At 48.2% G+C, this 17,736-nt stretch overlaps 1 protein-coding gene across 1 annotated transcript in view; it reads left to right on the top strand.

The window, feature by feature from the left end:
* SMURF1 (SMAD specific E3 ubiquitin protein ligase 1) overlaps positions 1-17,736 on the top strand; it is a 78,398-nt gene that overhangs the window by 49,890 nt on the left and 10,772 nt on the right. The window contains exons 4-12 of the mRNA XM_040455643.1: positions 90-223; positions 389-454; positions 1,719-1,794; positions 3,720-3,961; positions 4,683-4,767; positions 5,371-5,448; positions 6,363-6,509; positions 7,834-8,032; positions 10,280-10,383. Coding sequence (XP_040311577.1) covers positions 90-223; positions 389-454; positions 1,719-1,794; positions 3,720-3,961; positions 4,683-4,767; positions 5,371-5,448; positions 6,363-6,509; positions 7,834-8,032; positions 10,280-10,383 — 1,131 coding nt within the window. The remainder of the gene's footprint in view (positions 1-89; positions 224-388; positions 455-1,718; positions 1,795-3,719; positions 3,962-4,682; positions 4,768-5,370; positions 5,449-6,362; positions 6,510-7,833; positions 8,033-10,279; positions 10,384-17,736) is intronic.

Raw genomic sequence — 17,736 nt, 5'->3', positions numbered from 1 at the left:
TCCTTTGTACTAAGAAGTCAATCAGACGAAATCTCAACGGGCTATCGTAATTCAAAGAGGCAATTAAAAAGGAGTTTGCATGTTTTCAGATATGTTGGGAAAACTGATTCCATAACCATCAGCGTGTGGAACCACAAGAAGATTCACAAGAAGCAGGGAGCTGGCTTTCTGGGCTGTGCGCGGCTGCTTTCCAACGCCATCAGCAGATTAAAAGATACTGGATGTAAGAACCAAAATGCTCTTCTGCCTTATAGTACAACTGAAGAAGGGTTATGAGGCATCTTTTCGTTTTGTTTTTTTTTTTCCTTTTGAATACCGAATACAGAATTCCTGCCCTCCTCCCTAGTTAACATTTCCCTGGGTTAAGTTTTGAATTATTTGTTTGCAGACCAGCGTTTGGATCTATGCAAACTAACTCCCTCAGATACTGATGCAGTTCGTGGCCAAATAGTGGGTAAGAACTTTCTCATCTGTATAAAGAGATGCTTTTTCAAAATTTAACATTCAGCTCTCCATCACCGAGAAAGCGCACTCGGGCACTGACCGTGGTGACATATTTTCAAAGGACGAGCCACATCCGGGGCCATCTTTTCCGCGCTAGAAACTTTCGTCTTGTGTGGTTTTATTATTTTATTGAATTCTCTTCATCCTGTCATTCCAAGTTGAGTTAAAATGACTAGGCTACAAAAAGATTTCAGGTTATAATTTTTAAATATAATTTTAATCACCACATTAATAGACAATTAATTTGCCACGGTCTTAACCAAGTGTACGTGACAAGAATGGTGGCCACATGTACCAGAGTTGAGAAATAGTTTCTTCAGGAAGACCTGTAATAGGCATAAAAGGCAAAGATGACTTCTGAAGACTTCCATGTGATAGGATTTTATAGAGTCAGGATTGAATTCTTTAGGATAAAAAAAAAGATCAAATGTGCTAGTGTTACAAGTGTTGACTGGAGGTGTTCCACTGGAAGTGATTTATCTGTTAAGTGGCTTGTTCTGTTATCCACCCCATTTCATTAGCATTTTAGGGTAATTCAAATGTTGCCTGTGTGCATTGCAAGGAATCGGAGAAAACCTCGTATTTTAGCAGTGTGCCGGAGTGAGTCACGACCCCAAATCTTTTAGGTATTGTCTTGAATATATTTGACCCAAAATAAGTCAACAGTGGGTACGCATCCTGAAAACTATCATAATGAGAAAGTTCTCACTTAATGCTTTCCCTGTTTGTGATTTCTTTTTCTCTGTGGAGTGATGTGCCAGGGGAAAAACAAGTAACTAGAAGCAACTTTGTAAACGTCTTTGTTGTTCACAGTAGGGATAGAGAATAAATATTTAAATTCATCTAGACTTTGCAGATACTGAAAGTGCTCTCCGTGTCCTTATTAAACATGAGTCAAGATCTTCTTAAAAAGTGAGGTAACTTAGAGGAAGTGAATACCGGGAATTTGTTATTTTTATGGAGAGCGTGAAAACACAGCCTCTCCTCCACATTTACAAGGAATGTTCCAGACAGTATGCAGTGGTGTAGAGCTAATGTAATGGAGTAAATGCTTCAGACATGAAAGCACAGGACTAGCTGTGTTTATGTATATACATGTGCCTCGCTTTGTATAATAATATTGTACATAAGTTACACCTTTGCAATGGCTCACTGTATCACAACTGTACGGAATGCCACTGGATTTTAACGCAAGACGTTCTTTTCTGTTTTAGTCAGTTTACAGACACGAGACAGAATAGGCACTGGAGGGTCTGTGGTAGACTGCCGAGGACTGTTAGAGAATGAAGGGTACGTATCCCCGTGGCGATGCCTGCTGAGTTCTCTGCTGCCTTGGGCTCTCACTGTCTATGAAACAGCTTTCACACCTTTGTGCCGAATGCTTGAGATGCAGTTTGGGATAAAACTGGGGTCCAGTTTCCTTGTTTATAAAGGAAGCTGTAAAGACTAGTGGGGTTGGGCCCATAAGACTCAGGATCCAATTTAAAGAGGTTTGCGCTGGCCAAAGATGGGAGTTTGAGCATCAGTAAGAATTATAACCGTAGGGGCGCCTGGGTGGCTCAGTCAGTTAAGCCTCCGACTCTTGATTTCGGCTCAGGTCATGATCAGGTCTGTGAGATTGAGCCCCATGTTGGGCTCTGCGCAGACAGCACGGAGCCTACTTGGAATTCCCTCTCCCTCTCCCTCTCCCTCTCCCTCTCCCTCTCCCTCTCCGCCCCTCCCCCATTTGCTGCATCTGTCTCTAAATAAATAAATAAACATTACAAATTTAAAGAAAGAATTATAACTAGTGGATTGAAACAAATCAAATATATTAAAATTCTTGAGTTCATAACGACACTCAGCAGAAAAACCCTAAAACACACACAGAAAAACTTAAAAGCTCATTGGTCACTATCACAGTTTTGTGATCCCCAATGCCTTAATGGAGCTGGGCAGTAACCATTAATAGCTGCTACAACAGCACAAAAGAGAGTTAATCTGACATTAACACACCCCTTGGAAAGAGGACCGAGAAATTGCTGCCGAACACTAAGCAGCATCCAGAAGGGGGCGCTCTGGAGAGTGTAGAAGACAACTCTTCAACAATTACGTTGGAAGAGAAATAAAGAGGAAGAGAATCTACAAATTCATAATAAAAGAGACTTAAAGAGACATACCTACCTACTAAATGCACGTTGGGGACCTTGTATATATTCTGAGTAATGAGACAATTGGCTGGGGAAATTTGGACACTAGTATTTGATGATATTTAAAAAAAATGAGTGTACTGTTTTTAGTCACGATGATGGAAGAAGTCCTTGTTTTCTCAAGACATAAGCTGAAGTATTTAAGGGTGAAATGGAAACACTTCGGGACTGGTTTCAGAATAACCTGGCAGAGGGGAGACACGAGGAGTAGCTGTGAGATGCCTATTGTTGTAGCTGGGTGACAAGTTTGGGGGGGGGGGTTGTTGAGATAGTCTCTCAATTTGTGTATATATTTGAAAGTTTTCAATGTATGATTTTTTTTAATGCTAATGAGGGAAAATAGCCTTTAAGGTGAATTGTCTTCAAAAAAGTTTAGGAGGTAAAGATTTATGTTAGAGAGCACTTAAAGTCATTGCTGTATTTATGTAACCTGAAGGTCTACTAGAGAGTAAAGTAACAAGGAAAGTGGAGTATGGATTTGAATATATATATATATGTGTTTATTTTTGAGAGAGGGAGAGTGAGAGAGCCGGGGGTGGGGGGGTGGGGTGGGCAGAGAGAGAGAGGGAGACACAGAATCTGAAGCAGGCTCCAAGCTCTGAGCTGTCAGCACCCCGACGTGGGGCTCAAACTCACAAACCATGGGATCATGACCTGAGCAGAAGTCGGACGCTTAACTGACCGAGCACTCAGGTGCCCCCGTGGATTTGATTTTAAAGCAAGAAATATGAAATTTCATTTTGCGAGCTCCTTACAGTACAAGGTTGGGTTTTTGAATCATTCAACTCTCCCCCAGGATGAGATCCCGCCCGTGGCCTCTATGGCACTTGACAGATGGCTCCCTCTGGCTGCTTGTTCCTCATGAAAAAGTCTACCTTTCTGTTTAGATGGCACAGAAGGAATCTCGTACAGCTGGGCACTTGGGGGCATCTATCTTGTTGAAGAAAAGCACAGTAAACGGGTGTGGTTTTGGGCACTTGTGTTGGGCCGGTGTTCCCATGTGTGCTGTGCCGCTCTTCTTTCTAGAACTGTGTATGAAGACTCAGGACCTGGAAGGCCTCTCAGCTGCTTCATGGAGGAGCCAGCCCCTTACACAGACAGTACTGGTGCTGCGGCTGGGGGAGGGGACTGCAGGTTTGTGGAATCCCCAAGTCAAGATCAAAGGCTCCAGGCACAGCGACTTCGAAATCCTGAGGTCCGGGGGTCACTACAGACACCTCAGAACCGTCCCCACGGCCACCAGTCGCCAGAACTGCCCGAAGGCTATGGTGAGAGAACCCACCCAGCCACACCGGAGTGTGAGCGGCAGGGTTGCATTTCTTAAGCTTGTTTTAGTAACTTGTACGTGCGGTAACTGTGGACATTTGCAGAGTGGGGCCGTGCGATGGTCGTGTCAGAAGAAAGCCAAGTAAAAAAGGTGGTGATAAATCTGGTGCATCATGAATTTGTCAGCAATCACTCCAGTCTCCCAGTTTAGCAATCGTGTGAAAATTTTAGGCAAATGAATACCAAAAAAAATCCAAAATGATGCGTGGGCTGGATGAGGGTGGATGGAGCGTTCAGTAATTTGAATGTGGGAAGCTCGGCGTCGGGTACAAGGGAAAGAAGGGACGGAAGGGATCATCTGACCGCCGCAGAGAGGAGAACCCGGTGAGGGAGGGATATAAGTTAGATGTGCAGAGAACAGCAGAAGTGAGAGCAGACGGAGGTGACGGGGCCAAGGTGAGGTCAGCACCGAGATGGAAGGGACTCCTGGGGTGTGGCCAAGTAAGGAGATCGCTGCCTCCGCAGGTGTGGGCAGGAAGAAGTGAGAGCCGCCCAGATACTTCCATGGGGCTTGTCAAGTGGGAGGTCAGGCAGAAGCTACCCACTGTCCTTCCCTCCCTGATTTTAAAGAATATTGAAAGGAAGCTTAGACTCTGTGCTTAAGAGGGTTCGTTGAAAACTCTTTGGAATTGAACTAATTGCGCCCTCTGATTTCTTGTGCAGAGCAAAGGACAACGGTGCAGGGGCAGGTTTACTTTTTGCACACGCAGACTGGAGTTAGCACGTGGCACGACCCCAGGATACCAAGGTACGTTTGCTACGGACGTGCACCGTCAGCGCCCCTCCGCCAGCACTTCTTCCCTCACCCCTGCCCTCCGCCATAGGGAGCACCCCTGGGGCTTGAAGGAGTCATCCCAGGGTCTTGGGCCCAGGCTCTCTGCTGCCCCCTTCAGACTCCACGTGGTCAGTGGGCGGCTACTGTACCGCCCGTGGGTCCTTTAGGAAGCAAACCTGTGTCTTGAGATCAGATCACGTAACTGAAAGAGACCCTCGCTCTAGATGAAATCACACGTGCCCTTGCTTGAAAAGCCAATAAGCCCTTCGAGATGTGCTGTTCCCATTTTACACTAAAAATACCAACGATGTATTGATGTCAATATTGATATCGTTTCGGGTGATGAAATGATAGCACGTCTGGGATTTGCTTCAAGTAACTGGGGTGGGGGGAGTGGAGGGGGGATTAGGTTTGCAATAGGGTGACGAGTTGATAATTGTCGAGGTTGGTTATTCATTAGTGGTCTCTCTCTACTTTTTTATATGCTTAAAGTTTTCCATAATAAAAAGTTACAAAGGAAATGTAAAGACTCTGTTACCCTTTCTCTCTTCTACTTTACTGTCCCTCTTGCCTCAGTCCCTTGGGGACCATTCCTGGGGGAGATGAAGCTTTTCTATGCGATTTCCTTCTACAAGGCCATACATCTGAGCCCAGGTCAGAGAGACCCCCGCCCCTCCCCCACCCTGTAATGGAGTTAAGTTTCTTCTTTTTTTTCTTCGTTTTGCTTTCCTTTCCAAATTTTGTTTTGTTTTGTTTTGTTTCAGAGTAGCATTACTACCTAATAACATTTCTAGTAATGCTCACATCCTTTTTATTCATCACTTGTTTCATCTGAGAAAGACTTCTTGTTGCTGGCTTTCCAAGTCTCTGTTGAATTTAAGATCCAGTGTCTATAATTAGAATGGAAATATTACCTGCAAACGAATGAGGTGTCTCTAGTACCCGCTGTAAGAAACGTCAGGCTTTGTGCTGATTAGACAAGCAACTTGGCCAGTGATGTTGTGTTCCCATGTGGCCGGATTGGACTGAGATCATTCACCAAGAGGTTAGAATCAGAGACACGCGTGTAACAAAGGCAAGGAAAGCACGAGAATGCCGCTTCCCGGTGCTGCTGTTCTGAACTGTGAGATTTTGAAGGGGTGTCAGTATATCCCCTTGAACTTGCGCTTCTGGGAGCCTTTCAAGTGAAGCCACCTTTGTGACCTTGAGCATTTAATTTAGCTTGCAAATTCAGATGGTTTTCTGACAACAATCATCTACCTCCTGCTACTTGGCCCTCTTTCGAGGAAGAAACGCTGTTCCCCGGGTAGACCATGAGCCATGTTCCCCATCAGGGTCATGGGCTCCTAGAGCTCCGTTTTTATCTGTCGGGTTTCGCTGCCACCTGCAGCACAGAGTCCTGAACTCGGTGGGAGTTTGGCGTGAGTCGCGCCGTGACTGTCCCTCTTAGCAGAATGGGACGTTGGCCGCATTGATCAGGGACTCCTGTGGTTCCTCTTGCTGACATTTTGGTTTCGTGCCTCCACACTCAGACGGACAAACCTGTCTGTTCTCTTCCATTTCGGCAGAGACCTTAACAGCGTGAACTGTGATGAACTCGGACCACTGCCACCAGGCTGGGAAGTCAGAAGTACAGTCTCGGGGAGAATATATTTTGTAGATCATAATAACCGAACAACCCAGTTTACAGACCCAAGGTTACATCACATCATGAAGTAAGACTTGTACAGAATCTTTGTAGATTTCTTACGCTTGTAATTTAATGTTTTCTACTAATATTTCTCTTAATTTATCGACTGTGTTGTTTGTTAGTGGAGGTTAAGTGTAAGCGAAATATAATAAATGTCTGGTGGACAGTTGCGGGTTTTTAAACTCTCAGGACAGCCGGGAGCAGTTTTTTTTTTTTTTTTCCTTAATGTTTATTTTTGAGAGCGAGAGCATGAGTTGGGGAGGGGCAGAGAGAGGGAAACACAGAATCTGAAGCAGGCGCCAAGCTCTGAGCTGTCAGCCCAGAGCCTGATGCGGGGCTCGAACTCACAAACTGTGAGATCATGACCTGAGCCGAAGTCAGAGGCTTAACCGACTGAGCCACCCAGGCGCCTCAGTTGTGAACGGTTTTGAAACTGTATTGTTGCCGTCTTTTCTTGCTTGCAGCCTAAATAAAAGTCACCGAGATGGCAGCATTAGGCAGTACAGCTCCACGTTCAAAGCTCCCGCACGTGGCTCTCTGAGGGAGTGTGTGGCCCTTGGCACGAGAGCCCCTGAAACCAGGCTCTTCCTTCGTGCCCGCTCGTCACCATCTGGACGGGCTGCCGCAGTCCATATTGCTGCTTGCCAGAGCCTTTTCCTGGGCCCGTCCTTCCTGGATGACTTGGAACTGGGAGTTCTCTTGGATCCCACAGTCAGTGTTCTGGCTCTGTCGTGTTCTCAAGAACGTAAGAGCCCCATGTGGCTCTTCTCACCGACACCTGACCTCAGGGGCCAAACCTGGACAAGACGAATGCCACTTCATCCCTCTACTAGTCCTAGTCCTTGATTTCGCTGGAGTTTTGTGAGTGGGCTTAGAAATCTCTTGGTCGTGAAGATGAGGAATAGTTCCCATTAGATTGCACTTGCCTTGTTTGCTCTTGTACGATAACCTGCTCGTGAAAGTTTTCACGTCAGCTCCATTGAATTTTGACTACCAAGGCGCGTCTAGTAATGCATCGGTCAGTCTCTCAGATGCATACCGGATGTGTGACAAATGACAGCAATTTCTGTTTTTATGTACGGCAGTGATAAGCTGTAGGGTAAGCAGTTGCTTGGAACTGGGGTATCTTCTTGATTGAAGCCACATTTGGACCCCTGTATTTAGGCCAGTGGTGGCCACTGTCGGTGTTTCTGTATCTTCATACACGGTTATGTCAGCAGAGGGAACATCTCTTCTTGCAGTTCTGTGTGATGAGCTCGCTTCTCAGTCCCTCACCAGTGGGGGGCATTGCTTGTGGCTCCCTGGGCCGCTGCTTTTGGGGTGACCTTGATGTTTCTGTGCTTCTCAAGTCACCAGTGCCAACTAAAGGAGCCCAGCCAGCCGCTGCCATTGCCCAGCGAGGGCTCGGTGGAGGATGAGGAGCTTCCCGCCCAGAGATACGAGAGGGATTTAGTCCAGAAGCTGAAGGTCCTCAGACACGAGCTTTCGCTTCAGCAACCCCAAGCTGGTCATTGCCGCATCGAAGTGTCCAGAGAAGAAATATTTGAGGTATGGAATTCGGCGCGACCAGCAGGGAGGCATAGACTGTTAAACCCTGTTGACAGACAGCAGGTTCTTTCTGTTTGGTGTTTCGGGTACCGATTTTATCACTCAGCAAATTGCAGGGCTTGATCAGGACCGATGGCCATATAGAGAGACAGACTGGACTTCCTCCTGTGGTAGGAGTTTAAAAGCTAGAGAGCTTCTGAGACGAGAATACAGAGACTCACACAGAAACTAGCACTAAGTAACACTGTAAATCCTCTTCTGTGTGCCGGTTATCTATTCCTGCAGCCCGCATGGTTTCTCCAGAACCAATCCCTCCTTCTGCTCTTGCCATCTCACCTAAGGGCATCGCCTCCTCGGAGAAGCTTGGGGGCCAAGTGGCCACTTTATTGTCTTTTCTGGAAATGGGAAGATCCGATGGTTCCTGGAAAGGGTTGTCTTTCATACAGCTCCCCTGTGGGATCAAGGCCACCAAACAGGCGGGACCTCCTGTAGACAGGGCCCTTTTCTCAAGGCAGGTGATTGGAAGGTAAAGTCTCGGTGATGTTTGGTCTGCGTCCTGCCTGCCTTTGCGGAATCATGGGCAGGAGTGATCAAAAGAGGCTGGGTGAGACCTGAACACGGAAGGTGAGGGCCCAGCGGCAGGCAGCCCGGTGCCGTCCTCACTGGGCGCTGAAAGCACCGAGGGCCATGTTCGATGCTCGGGCACAGACGACGGTTAGGCGAACGGATGGACTGGCCAGAGTGGCCGTTGGGCAGGGAGGGAAAAGAGCTGCATTCTTCACGTTTTGCTGCTGGATCATTTCCACTCAGCATCCCCTTTCCCTCTTGGGATGGGAGGGCTTGCATTACATTAAATTGAAAGCAGGGCAGGAGTCTGAAGTGCCTCATCACTGAAAATATCTACAAGCGTTTAGCTAGTTGCACTTAAAACAAAAAAGTAGGGGTGCCTGGGTGGCGCAGTCGGTTAAGCGTCCGACTTCAGCCAGGTCACGATCTCGCGGTCCGTGAGTTCGAGCCCCGCGTCGGGCTCTGGGCTGATGGCTCAGAGCCCGGAGCCTGTTTCCGATTCTGTGTCTCCCTCTCTCTGCCCCTCCCCCGTTCATGCTCGGTCTCTCTCTGTCCCAAAAATAAATAAACGTTGAAAAAAATTTAAAAAAAAAAACAAAAAAGTAGCTGACGGTTAGGCTAGCCGCCTGTGTTCTGTGTTTTGGGTAAGCTCCCATAGGTCTTACTTTATTAAAAAAAAATTTTTTTTAAACATTTTAATTTATTTTTTTATTTATTTTTTTAAATTTATTTTTAATTTTTTTTTTCAACGTTTATTTATTTTTGGAACAGAGAGAGACAGAGCATGAACGGGGGAGGGGCAGAGAGAGAGGGAGACACAGAACTGGAAACAGGCTCCAGGCTCTGAGCCATCAGCCCAGAGCCCGACGCGGGGCTCGAACTCACGGACCGCGAGATCGTGACCTGGCTGAAGTCGGACGCTTAACCGACTGTGCCACCCAGGCGCCCCAAACATTTTAATTTATTTTTGAGAGAGAAAGAGCGCTAGCGGGGGAGGGGCCGAGAGAGAGGGAGACACAGAATCCGAAGCAGGCTCCAGGCTCCGAGCCGTCAGCACAGAGCCGGACACGGGGCTTGAACTCACACGCTGTGAGATCATGACCTGAGCCGAAGTCTGACGCTTAACAGACTGAGCCACCCAGGCATTCCCCCATAGATCTTACTTTAAATACTTTTTTGCTTTTTTTGACTCCCTGGAAATTATGCGATTTTTCACCTCAGATACAAAAACAGGCTCTGAATTCTTTTACTATTCAGATTCTCCAGTGACATCTTCCTTTTGGTTATAATACACAAGTCATTCTTAGTATGGCCTCATTAAAATCCATTTGTGTAGAGAAAATGGACTCTGGTGAGGATGTCTGTCCCTAGACCTTTAGCGATTGTGCTGAAAATGGGGGTGTGCGTTTCCTTTGGGTACGACGTTGCCCGGCACGAGCTCCTTGTTCCTGAGGGACACCCGGGGAGATCAGGCGACAGGGGCTACCCCACATCAGACACTGGACATCAGACCAACATTCTGACTAGGAATCCGATCAAACTCAGATTTAAATGACTATTTATCCTGATTCGGGCTCCATTACCAACAACCTTGAATCTCTGTAGAACAGTAAGAATGTGACCCGTTCTTCTCTCTGACGCTGTCTTTTTTTTTTTTTTTTTTTTTTTTTTGCCGTGCAGGAGTCTTATCGCCAGATCATGAAGATGCGGCCAAAGGATCTGAAGAAGCGACTGATGGTCAAGTTCCGGGGAGAAGAAGGTTTGGATTATGGCGGAGTGGCCAGGTGAGGCTCTCGGTCAGCCCTGCTTCATGCTGGGCGTGTCTCCACATGGCATTCGGTGCTTCTGGGAGTAAGGGTTTGTCGGGGCTCTGTGAGCATGTCCCGAGAACCACCGGAGGACACATCTCCTTCTCCGTTATTTTGTGGAAAGATTGGTTTAAACTTTTCAACAACACCCCCCCCCCCTTCATCTGGCAGCTCTAACCTGAGACGTGAGAGGCCTGCTCCTGAAATTAGTCTGGGAGGGAGGCAGCCTTACTTTTCTCAGTAGAGGACTTTCAGGGTGGGAGAAAGGCATGTAAATTGCATTTGTGTCAAAGGAATTTTGTCAAGTGAAATGCTGGTCAAAATCATTCATGCCAATGACCTTAAAAGTAGAAGAATTAAAAGCTGCTGTTTCCCGTCCTGCCTCTTTTCACCTTTGAGACCATTGCCTTTTAACAGTTTCTTCCGATGGATGACTTTATGTCACTAAACTGATCAAGTTCAGGCATAATCCGTTGACTTCAGGATTTATGGTCACAGACACAGATAGACTGCATCTAATGTAATACTGTCACTTCCTAGTCTGGCGCCGTCACAATTTTTAGATCTTCCATCATTGCCCTGGTAACTTGACATGATGTGTTTTCACCATTATTTGTTGGTTTGTCAACTGGACACATTGTCTCTTGACCTCTTTCTTCATAAGCAAGAAGGATATAAATACTTTTGACTTCCCCTCCAGGAGTCCTTCTGCCCTCCCCTCCTATGTTCTGTCATCCAGGGTTGGAGATTTATAGTCTGTTCTGTAGCCAAAATTAAGTAGCTCCCCGTGCTTATCTACCTAGTATTTTTGTGTTGAAAATCAGTACATTATTGGGGCACCTGGGTGGCTCAGTCAGTTAAGTGTCCGACTTCGGCTCAGGTCATGATCTCATGGGTTCGAGCCCCACGTCGGGCTCTATGCTGACAGCTCAACCTGGAGACTGCTTCAGATTCTGTGTCTTCTTCTCTCTCTGACTCTCCCCTGCTTGCATTCTGTCAAAAAAAGAAACATTACAAAAAAATTTGTCTTTAATTTGAAAATCAGTACATTGTTTACGTTATTAGGACCGTGTAAATACTGTTCACCGAGGGGGTTGAGTGGTTTCTAGGATTTTTGCCTTTAGAACAAATTTTAATATTCCAAGAATTTCTTCCTCTGTCTTTTTTTTTTTTTTTTTTTTTCAAAACCAGGCTATGTCTTTACTTTGTCCGATTAAGCTTGATCTTTTGCCCCCCTCCACCCCCCACCCCCGCTTCCCCCGCGTGTCTCCCTCGTGGACACTGCCCAGTCTGACTGGTGGTTCCTTAGGTCTTCTGCACAGTCGTGGTCACGGGCATCACTGCTTTCCTGGGTTAGAGCATGGTTTTGTGGATCCTGTAGTTCCCTCTTCCTTGGTTTACTCCCTTGTGTTACTGGACTGTACCCTCAAGCAGCTTTCTTAGAAAGGACGTGTGGGAGGTGAATTTTCCAAGGTCTTACGGAAAACGTTCATTTGCAGTTTGCCCTTTTGATAGATTTCTAGGAAGAAAGTAATTTTCATTCGGTACTTTGAAGGCATCGCTGTCCTATCTTCGGGCACCCAGCGTCACCGAGCAGTGGTCTGGAGCCAATCTGATTTTAGTCCTAACTTCACCCGAAGTGGTTTGGCCTCGTCCAGGACCACCCGTCACCCTCGGAGTCTGCTACCTTGTTTCTGTTCTTTGCCCCCCTTCCCATCCCTGCTCCCTGCTTCCGCGTCGTCCGCCGTCACGATTACCCCCTCGCCGCCCTTTCGGCCTGCTGCCCCTGCCTGGCAAAACCCCGCCTCTGAACAGTCCCGTCCTCGGGCCCGGAGGGTGGCCGGGGGGCGGTGCGCTCCACGCTGTGGCCTCTCCCACGCTGGCGCCCACGAGCCCCGGGAGGTCCCAGCGGCCGGCGCAGCCATGCTGTGCTCCTTGCGTCCTCACCTGTGCGCCCCCTGGGCCTCTGCCTCGGCCCCGACACCTTCACCCTCGGCTGCCGACTGCGCCTCCTCTGCCGCTGACGACCCACGGCCCCAGTGGAGTCTCTCTACCGCCACCGAGTGTCCGTCTGCCGGCACCTCTACCCACGTGGCCCCGTGTTCCCTGCACGGCCCCCTGTAGGAGAGCCACCCTGTCCCCCGCACAGTGCGTGTCCTACTCTTATTTCGCATCCGCCTCGCTTCCTCACCGTGTTCCTTTCTGTGGGGTCAGTCTCCGCGTGTGTGCGCTAGGACGGCACCCTTCTTGAACCTTCCCCGGACGCGATCCCCTTCCTGTCTACATGTTAAGGAGGCACTCGAGGCAAATAAAGCAAAGAAAAGAGAAATTCCAGGAAAAACACAAATTTGTTCAAAGGGGCTTCTGCCTCAGTCATTGACCTGTTTGTTCTCAAGCAGGAGCCCTCGGGGGACTTGTGAGCATCCCTCGTCCTGCTCCCATGTCTCTTGCTTCCTCTCGACACCGCCCCTGCCCCGCTTCCTCGGATGCCCTCCTTGGCTTCCATCTCCCCCAGACCCCGTGATGACTCCTGGGCCTCTACGTCCCCTGGCCTGTCAGCGACACCTGACGCCTCTGGTCGCTCCCTATTCTCGAAGCACTTTTTCCACTTGGTTTCCGGACGCCCCCCTCTCCTGGTTTGCCCCCTGGCTCCCTGCCAGTCCTCGTGCGGGTCCTCCTCACCCGGAGCACTGGCGGCCCCCGGCTCAGTCCCGGGGTCGCCGAGGGCACCCTGGGTTCTGTCTGTGTGCTGCTCCCGTCAACGCCACACTTGCTTGCCCCGGGCTCTCCGTGGAGGTTTCTGAACCCTTCTAAGCCTGATGGTCCCGAATCTGAGGGCCCCTCATCAGCTTCTCGTTTGTCCTACCTCAGTGCCCGCCCTCACCCCCTCCCCTGTCGTCTCCCAGGGCCCGTGTCCGTGGTCCTCAGCAGACAGCGCTGCCCCGACCGCATGTTGCCCCCCCGCTCCCGGGCCCCCCCCCCCCCCCCCCGCTCGGGGCCTATCTGTCCTATCTGTCGTTGTTCCTCCGAATGTACCCCCTGCTTCTCACTGTCCTGCACAGGCTGCTGCCAGGCAGCAGCCGGCGTGAGCTTTTTGGAGACCCGGCCATCGTCCCCTGTCCCCGAGCCCCCAGCTGAACCCCCGCAGGTGCTCCAGGCTCGGCCCTGGCTGCTGCACTCTCGCCGTGGCTGCCTCGGGCCTTGGCCTTCACCTCCCCTCTGCCTAGAGTGTCTCCGAGACCCTCATGTAGCCCATTCCCTCTGTTCCCTTGGGTCTGCTCGCACACCCCCCGAAAGGGCCTTCTCTGACTCCGAGATCCCGAGATCCCTGGCCCCGGTCTGCTGCATGGCCCACAGTCACAGAGCGTGCACTCGGAGCCTTCCCCTCCTCGCTGAAACCCCAGTTCCCATCCCCTCCTCGCGGAACCCCCAGCTCCTAGGAGCACCTGCCACGCCAGCGTACCTCCCTCCTGGATCAGCCGAACCAGCAGCGGCTTCTTGCTCAGTTTCCCCTCTTCTGTTTCCCCGCTTTTCTCTTCTGAAATGCCAGTTACACAGATGCTGGACTCCCTGGATGGACCCTCCAGGTCTCTCTTTTTATTTCCCATCTTTGCTTGTTTTCCCCCACTTTCTAGGAGCGTTCAGCTTCCGGTGCCTCAGGATTTTTTCTTTACGTGAACAAAAGTGGTGATTCTAGACAGTCTATTTGATTTTACTCGCTCATCTCCGAGTTCCTACTTCTCACGAGGCACAGTTGACACACGATGTTACGTTAGTTTCAGGTGTGCAACGTAGCGTTTTGAAAAGTCGAACACTCTGCTCGCTACAAGCGTAGCCGTCATCTGTCACCAACAGGGAGCGCTCTCTGACCTCCCTCTTCCCTTCACGCATTTTGCCCGGCCCCGCAGCATCCTCCCCTCTGGCAGCCATCAGTCCTCCGTATTTATGGGTCTGTTTCTGCTTTGTTTTGTTGTGTTTTTAGATTCCCCATAAAAGCGACATCATGTGGTGTTTGTCTTTCTCTGACTCATTTCACTTAGCATCATACCTTCTAGGTCTATTCGCGTTGCCACACCCGGCAAGATCTCCTTTCTTTGGTGATTAACATTCCATCATGGTATATACCGCATCTCTTTATCCGTTCATCTGTCCACGGACACTTGGGCTGCTCCGTAGCGTGGCTCTTACAAATAATGCTGCAGTAAGCATAGAGGTGCATATATCTTTTTGAATCAGTGGTTTCATTTCTTTGGGTAAATACCTAGTAGTGGAGTTACTGGATCGCCTGGTATTTCTAGTCTTAACTTTTTGAGGAAGCTCCACACTGTTTCCCACAGTGGCTGTACCGCTCCAACATTGTTTTCACTTTTTATGTGATCGTAACATACTAATTTATTGATTCCATTGCAACAAAATACTTCAAAAATTAAAAATTTCTTATCTATGATTGAATCGTCACTTGATTGAATCTTTAAAAAAAATGTTTTTTTAATGTGTATTTTTGAGAGAGAGACAGAGCATGAGCAGGGGAGGGGCAGAGAGAGAGGGAGACACAGCATCAGAAGCAGGTGCCAGGCTCTCAGCTGTCAGCATAGAGCCTGATGCGGGGCCTGAACCCACACACCGTGAGATCGTGACCTGAGCCAAAGTCGGACGCTCAACCAACCAACCAACGCCACCCAGGTGTCCTACAGGATTGAATCTTCTTAAAGGAGAACACCCCTAAAATGTGTATGCTCTTGTAAGAATTGTGTTTATTTATTAACCATTAAATATGGAGACTCTACCATGTACTAGGTACTAGAGATACAGTAGTGAGCAAAGTAACATGTTCTCTGCCCCCTTCACCCCTCCAAAGTCCCCATCCAAAGGCGTTCTCAATCTGACGAGGTACAGGCATTAGAGAATTACACAAATACATGTAAAACACCAACTCTGGTTAGTGTTAGCTAGAAGTCACGATCTGCCCTTTGGCCCTGGAGAAAATCATTCCTCCACCTTCCTTCCACTCCTGTCTTTGCCCTTCATCCTCCTGCCCTCGGCTGCTCCTGAGTCCACCTGGGATGAAGGGCACAGAAAGGCACGCATCTCCCCAGTAGCGAGCTCACAGCGGGCACTGGCTCTCCATGGGAAATGCTTTCCCTTTCAAGACTGTCCCAGGGACGCCTGGGCGGCTCAGTCGGTTAAGCATCGGGCTCTGGCTCAGGTCACGATCTTGTGGTTCATGAGTGCAAGCCCCGTGTCGGGCTCTGTGCTGACAGCTTGGAGCCTGGAGCCTGCTTCGGATCCTGTGTCTCCCTCTCTCTCTGCCCCTCCCCTGCTCACACGCTGTCTTGCTCGCTCTCAAAAATAAATAAAAACATTAACACAAACAAAAAAGACTGCCCCAGAGTTCTTCCTTAATCATCTCCATCTTGATTCTAGAAACCATCGTTCTTTTGGCAAACGTAACTTCTGTTTGCCCGTGATAAAGCGAGTTCTGTTTCCTGCCAAGTGGATCAGGCTTTCTGCCCCCTTTTTAGGTGAGAAGCTTCCTAGTTAGATGTTCATGTTTGCCCCAACAGTTCAAATCAGACTACTTGCATTTTCTCTTCTCTGCTATTTCCTTTACAGTCTCAGGAATTCAGGACCCTAAACTGTTCCAACCTACCATCCGTCTTAGCGTGGCTGTATTATATATCCCCAGGCACGCATGTGAATAGCTTGGTTTGATCTGATAGGAGTTCTGTTCCTTCCGCATGTCCCAGTTTTTATCCAGTCTTCCACACAGAGAGGCCTTTTTGGAGGTCCCTTGGTTGACACGGTGGTCTAGCGGAAAGAGCTGTGAGTCCTGGGTTTCCTACTCCAGTGTGATCTTGCATTGTGTCACCCCTCAGATCCTTCCTCACATCTACAGGGGATCAGACCTGTCTCAGAGAGCTGCAGAGAGATTTAAATCACGTGTGTGTGTGTGTGTGTGTGTGTTCATCATCTGGCCGATGAGAATCAGTCTACACTCACTTCCCCGGTGTTTGGTTCTCAACCATTTCCTGTATCGTTAAAAATCCCTTTTGCCTGTATAGTTAGCTCTCCCCTCACCACTTCCTTAACATCCCTAATACGCCTCCCTCCCTTGTGCGTGACTCGGTCAGAATATTTGCTTGTGTTTTGATCACTTCCTGTCTAGACAGTTGCAGGTCCTCAGCTTTTGAAAAGGATTCCTCTCAAACCCAAACTCTCAACCTTGGTTTTATAGCCGGGAAATTCTGCCTTTCTAGTAAAGAATTGTGTGACATCTGGAGTCTCCTGGTTTCTGCCAGTTCCTTTCTGTTCTCTTGAGTTCGATACGTAATCTTTTGCAGTCTGATCCTTTCTGTGTATTGTCACCGTTGCCTTGGATCGTTTGCACGTGTGCTCATCCTTTTCCTGGTTGATCTCAATTCCATGCCTTTTGTGTTTGTTTGACAGAGTAAGAAATTCCAGAATAAAATCTGGGGCTGCTGTCTTAACGAAATGGATCCATTAGAAAGGAGATTTGAGTAGAAAGAATAAAAGGCTCACTGTAGAAGTGACACAGGTGTTTGCATAAGCTTTTTCCCCGGTCCTGGGCTCCTCGCCCCTGACCCTGGAGCCAAATCACACAGATGCTGTTGAGAGTGCTTGCTTTGCCGGATTGTTTCTTTTTTAATTTTATTTATGTATTTTTTTTATTTTTTCAAAAAAAAATTAAATATAATTGTCAAATTGGCTCCCATATGTTTCTTAAAAAAATTTTTTTAATGTTTATTTATTTTTGAGAGAAAGAGAGTGTGCACGTGAGCAGGACAGGGGCAGAGAGAGGGGGACAGAGGATCTTTAGTGGGCTCCATGTTGACATCAGAGAGCCCAGTGTGGGGCTCGAACTCACAGAACTGCGAGATCATGACCTGAATTGAAGCTGAAGTCAGACGCTGAACCAACTGAACCACCCAGGCGCCCCTGTTGGATGTTTCTGATTTGGCGCTTTTTGTTTTGTTTTGTTTTTTTTAATACATAATGAAATGATTGGAATATAAAGGAATTCCAAAAATAATTTATTCTTATGTATCTCGTCCAGATTTCAGAACTCATGAAATTATATCTTGTTATGGATTCAGCTTGTTTTTTAAAATTATAAAAATGATAAATGTTTATGACAAAAGGTAGAATCGACAAGATAGAAAGTCATAAAGGGTAAGGGTGCCGGGGTGGCTTAGTCGGTTAAGCGTCTGACTTCGGCTCAGGTCGTGATCTCGCGGTTTGTGAGTTCGAGCCCCGCATCAGGCTCTGTGCTGATAGCTCAGAGCCTGGAGCCTGTTTCGGATTCTGTGT

Source organism: Herpailurus yagouaroundi, unplaced genomic scaffold (genome assembly GCF_014898765.1).
Source record: "Herpailurus yagouaroundi ecotype Mexico unplaced genomic scaffold, PumYag 216, whole genome shotgun sequence".
Taxonomy (NCBI): Eukaryota; Metazoa; Chordata; class Mammalia; order Carnivora; family Felidae; genus Herpailurus; species Herpailurus yagouaroundi.
The sequence above is the reverse complement of the archived record's forward strand: the minus strand, read 5'-3'. Positions and strand labels throughout refer to the sequence as shown.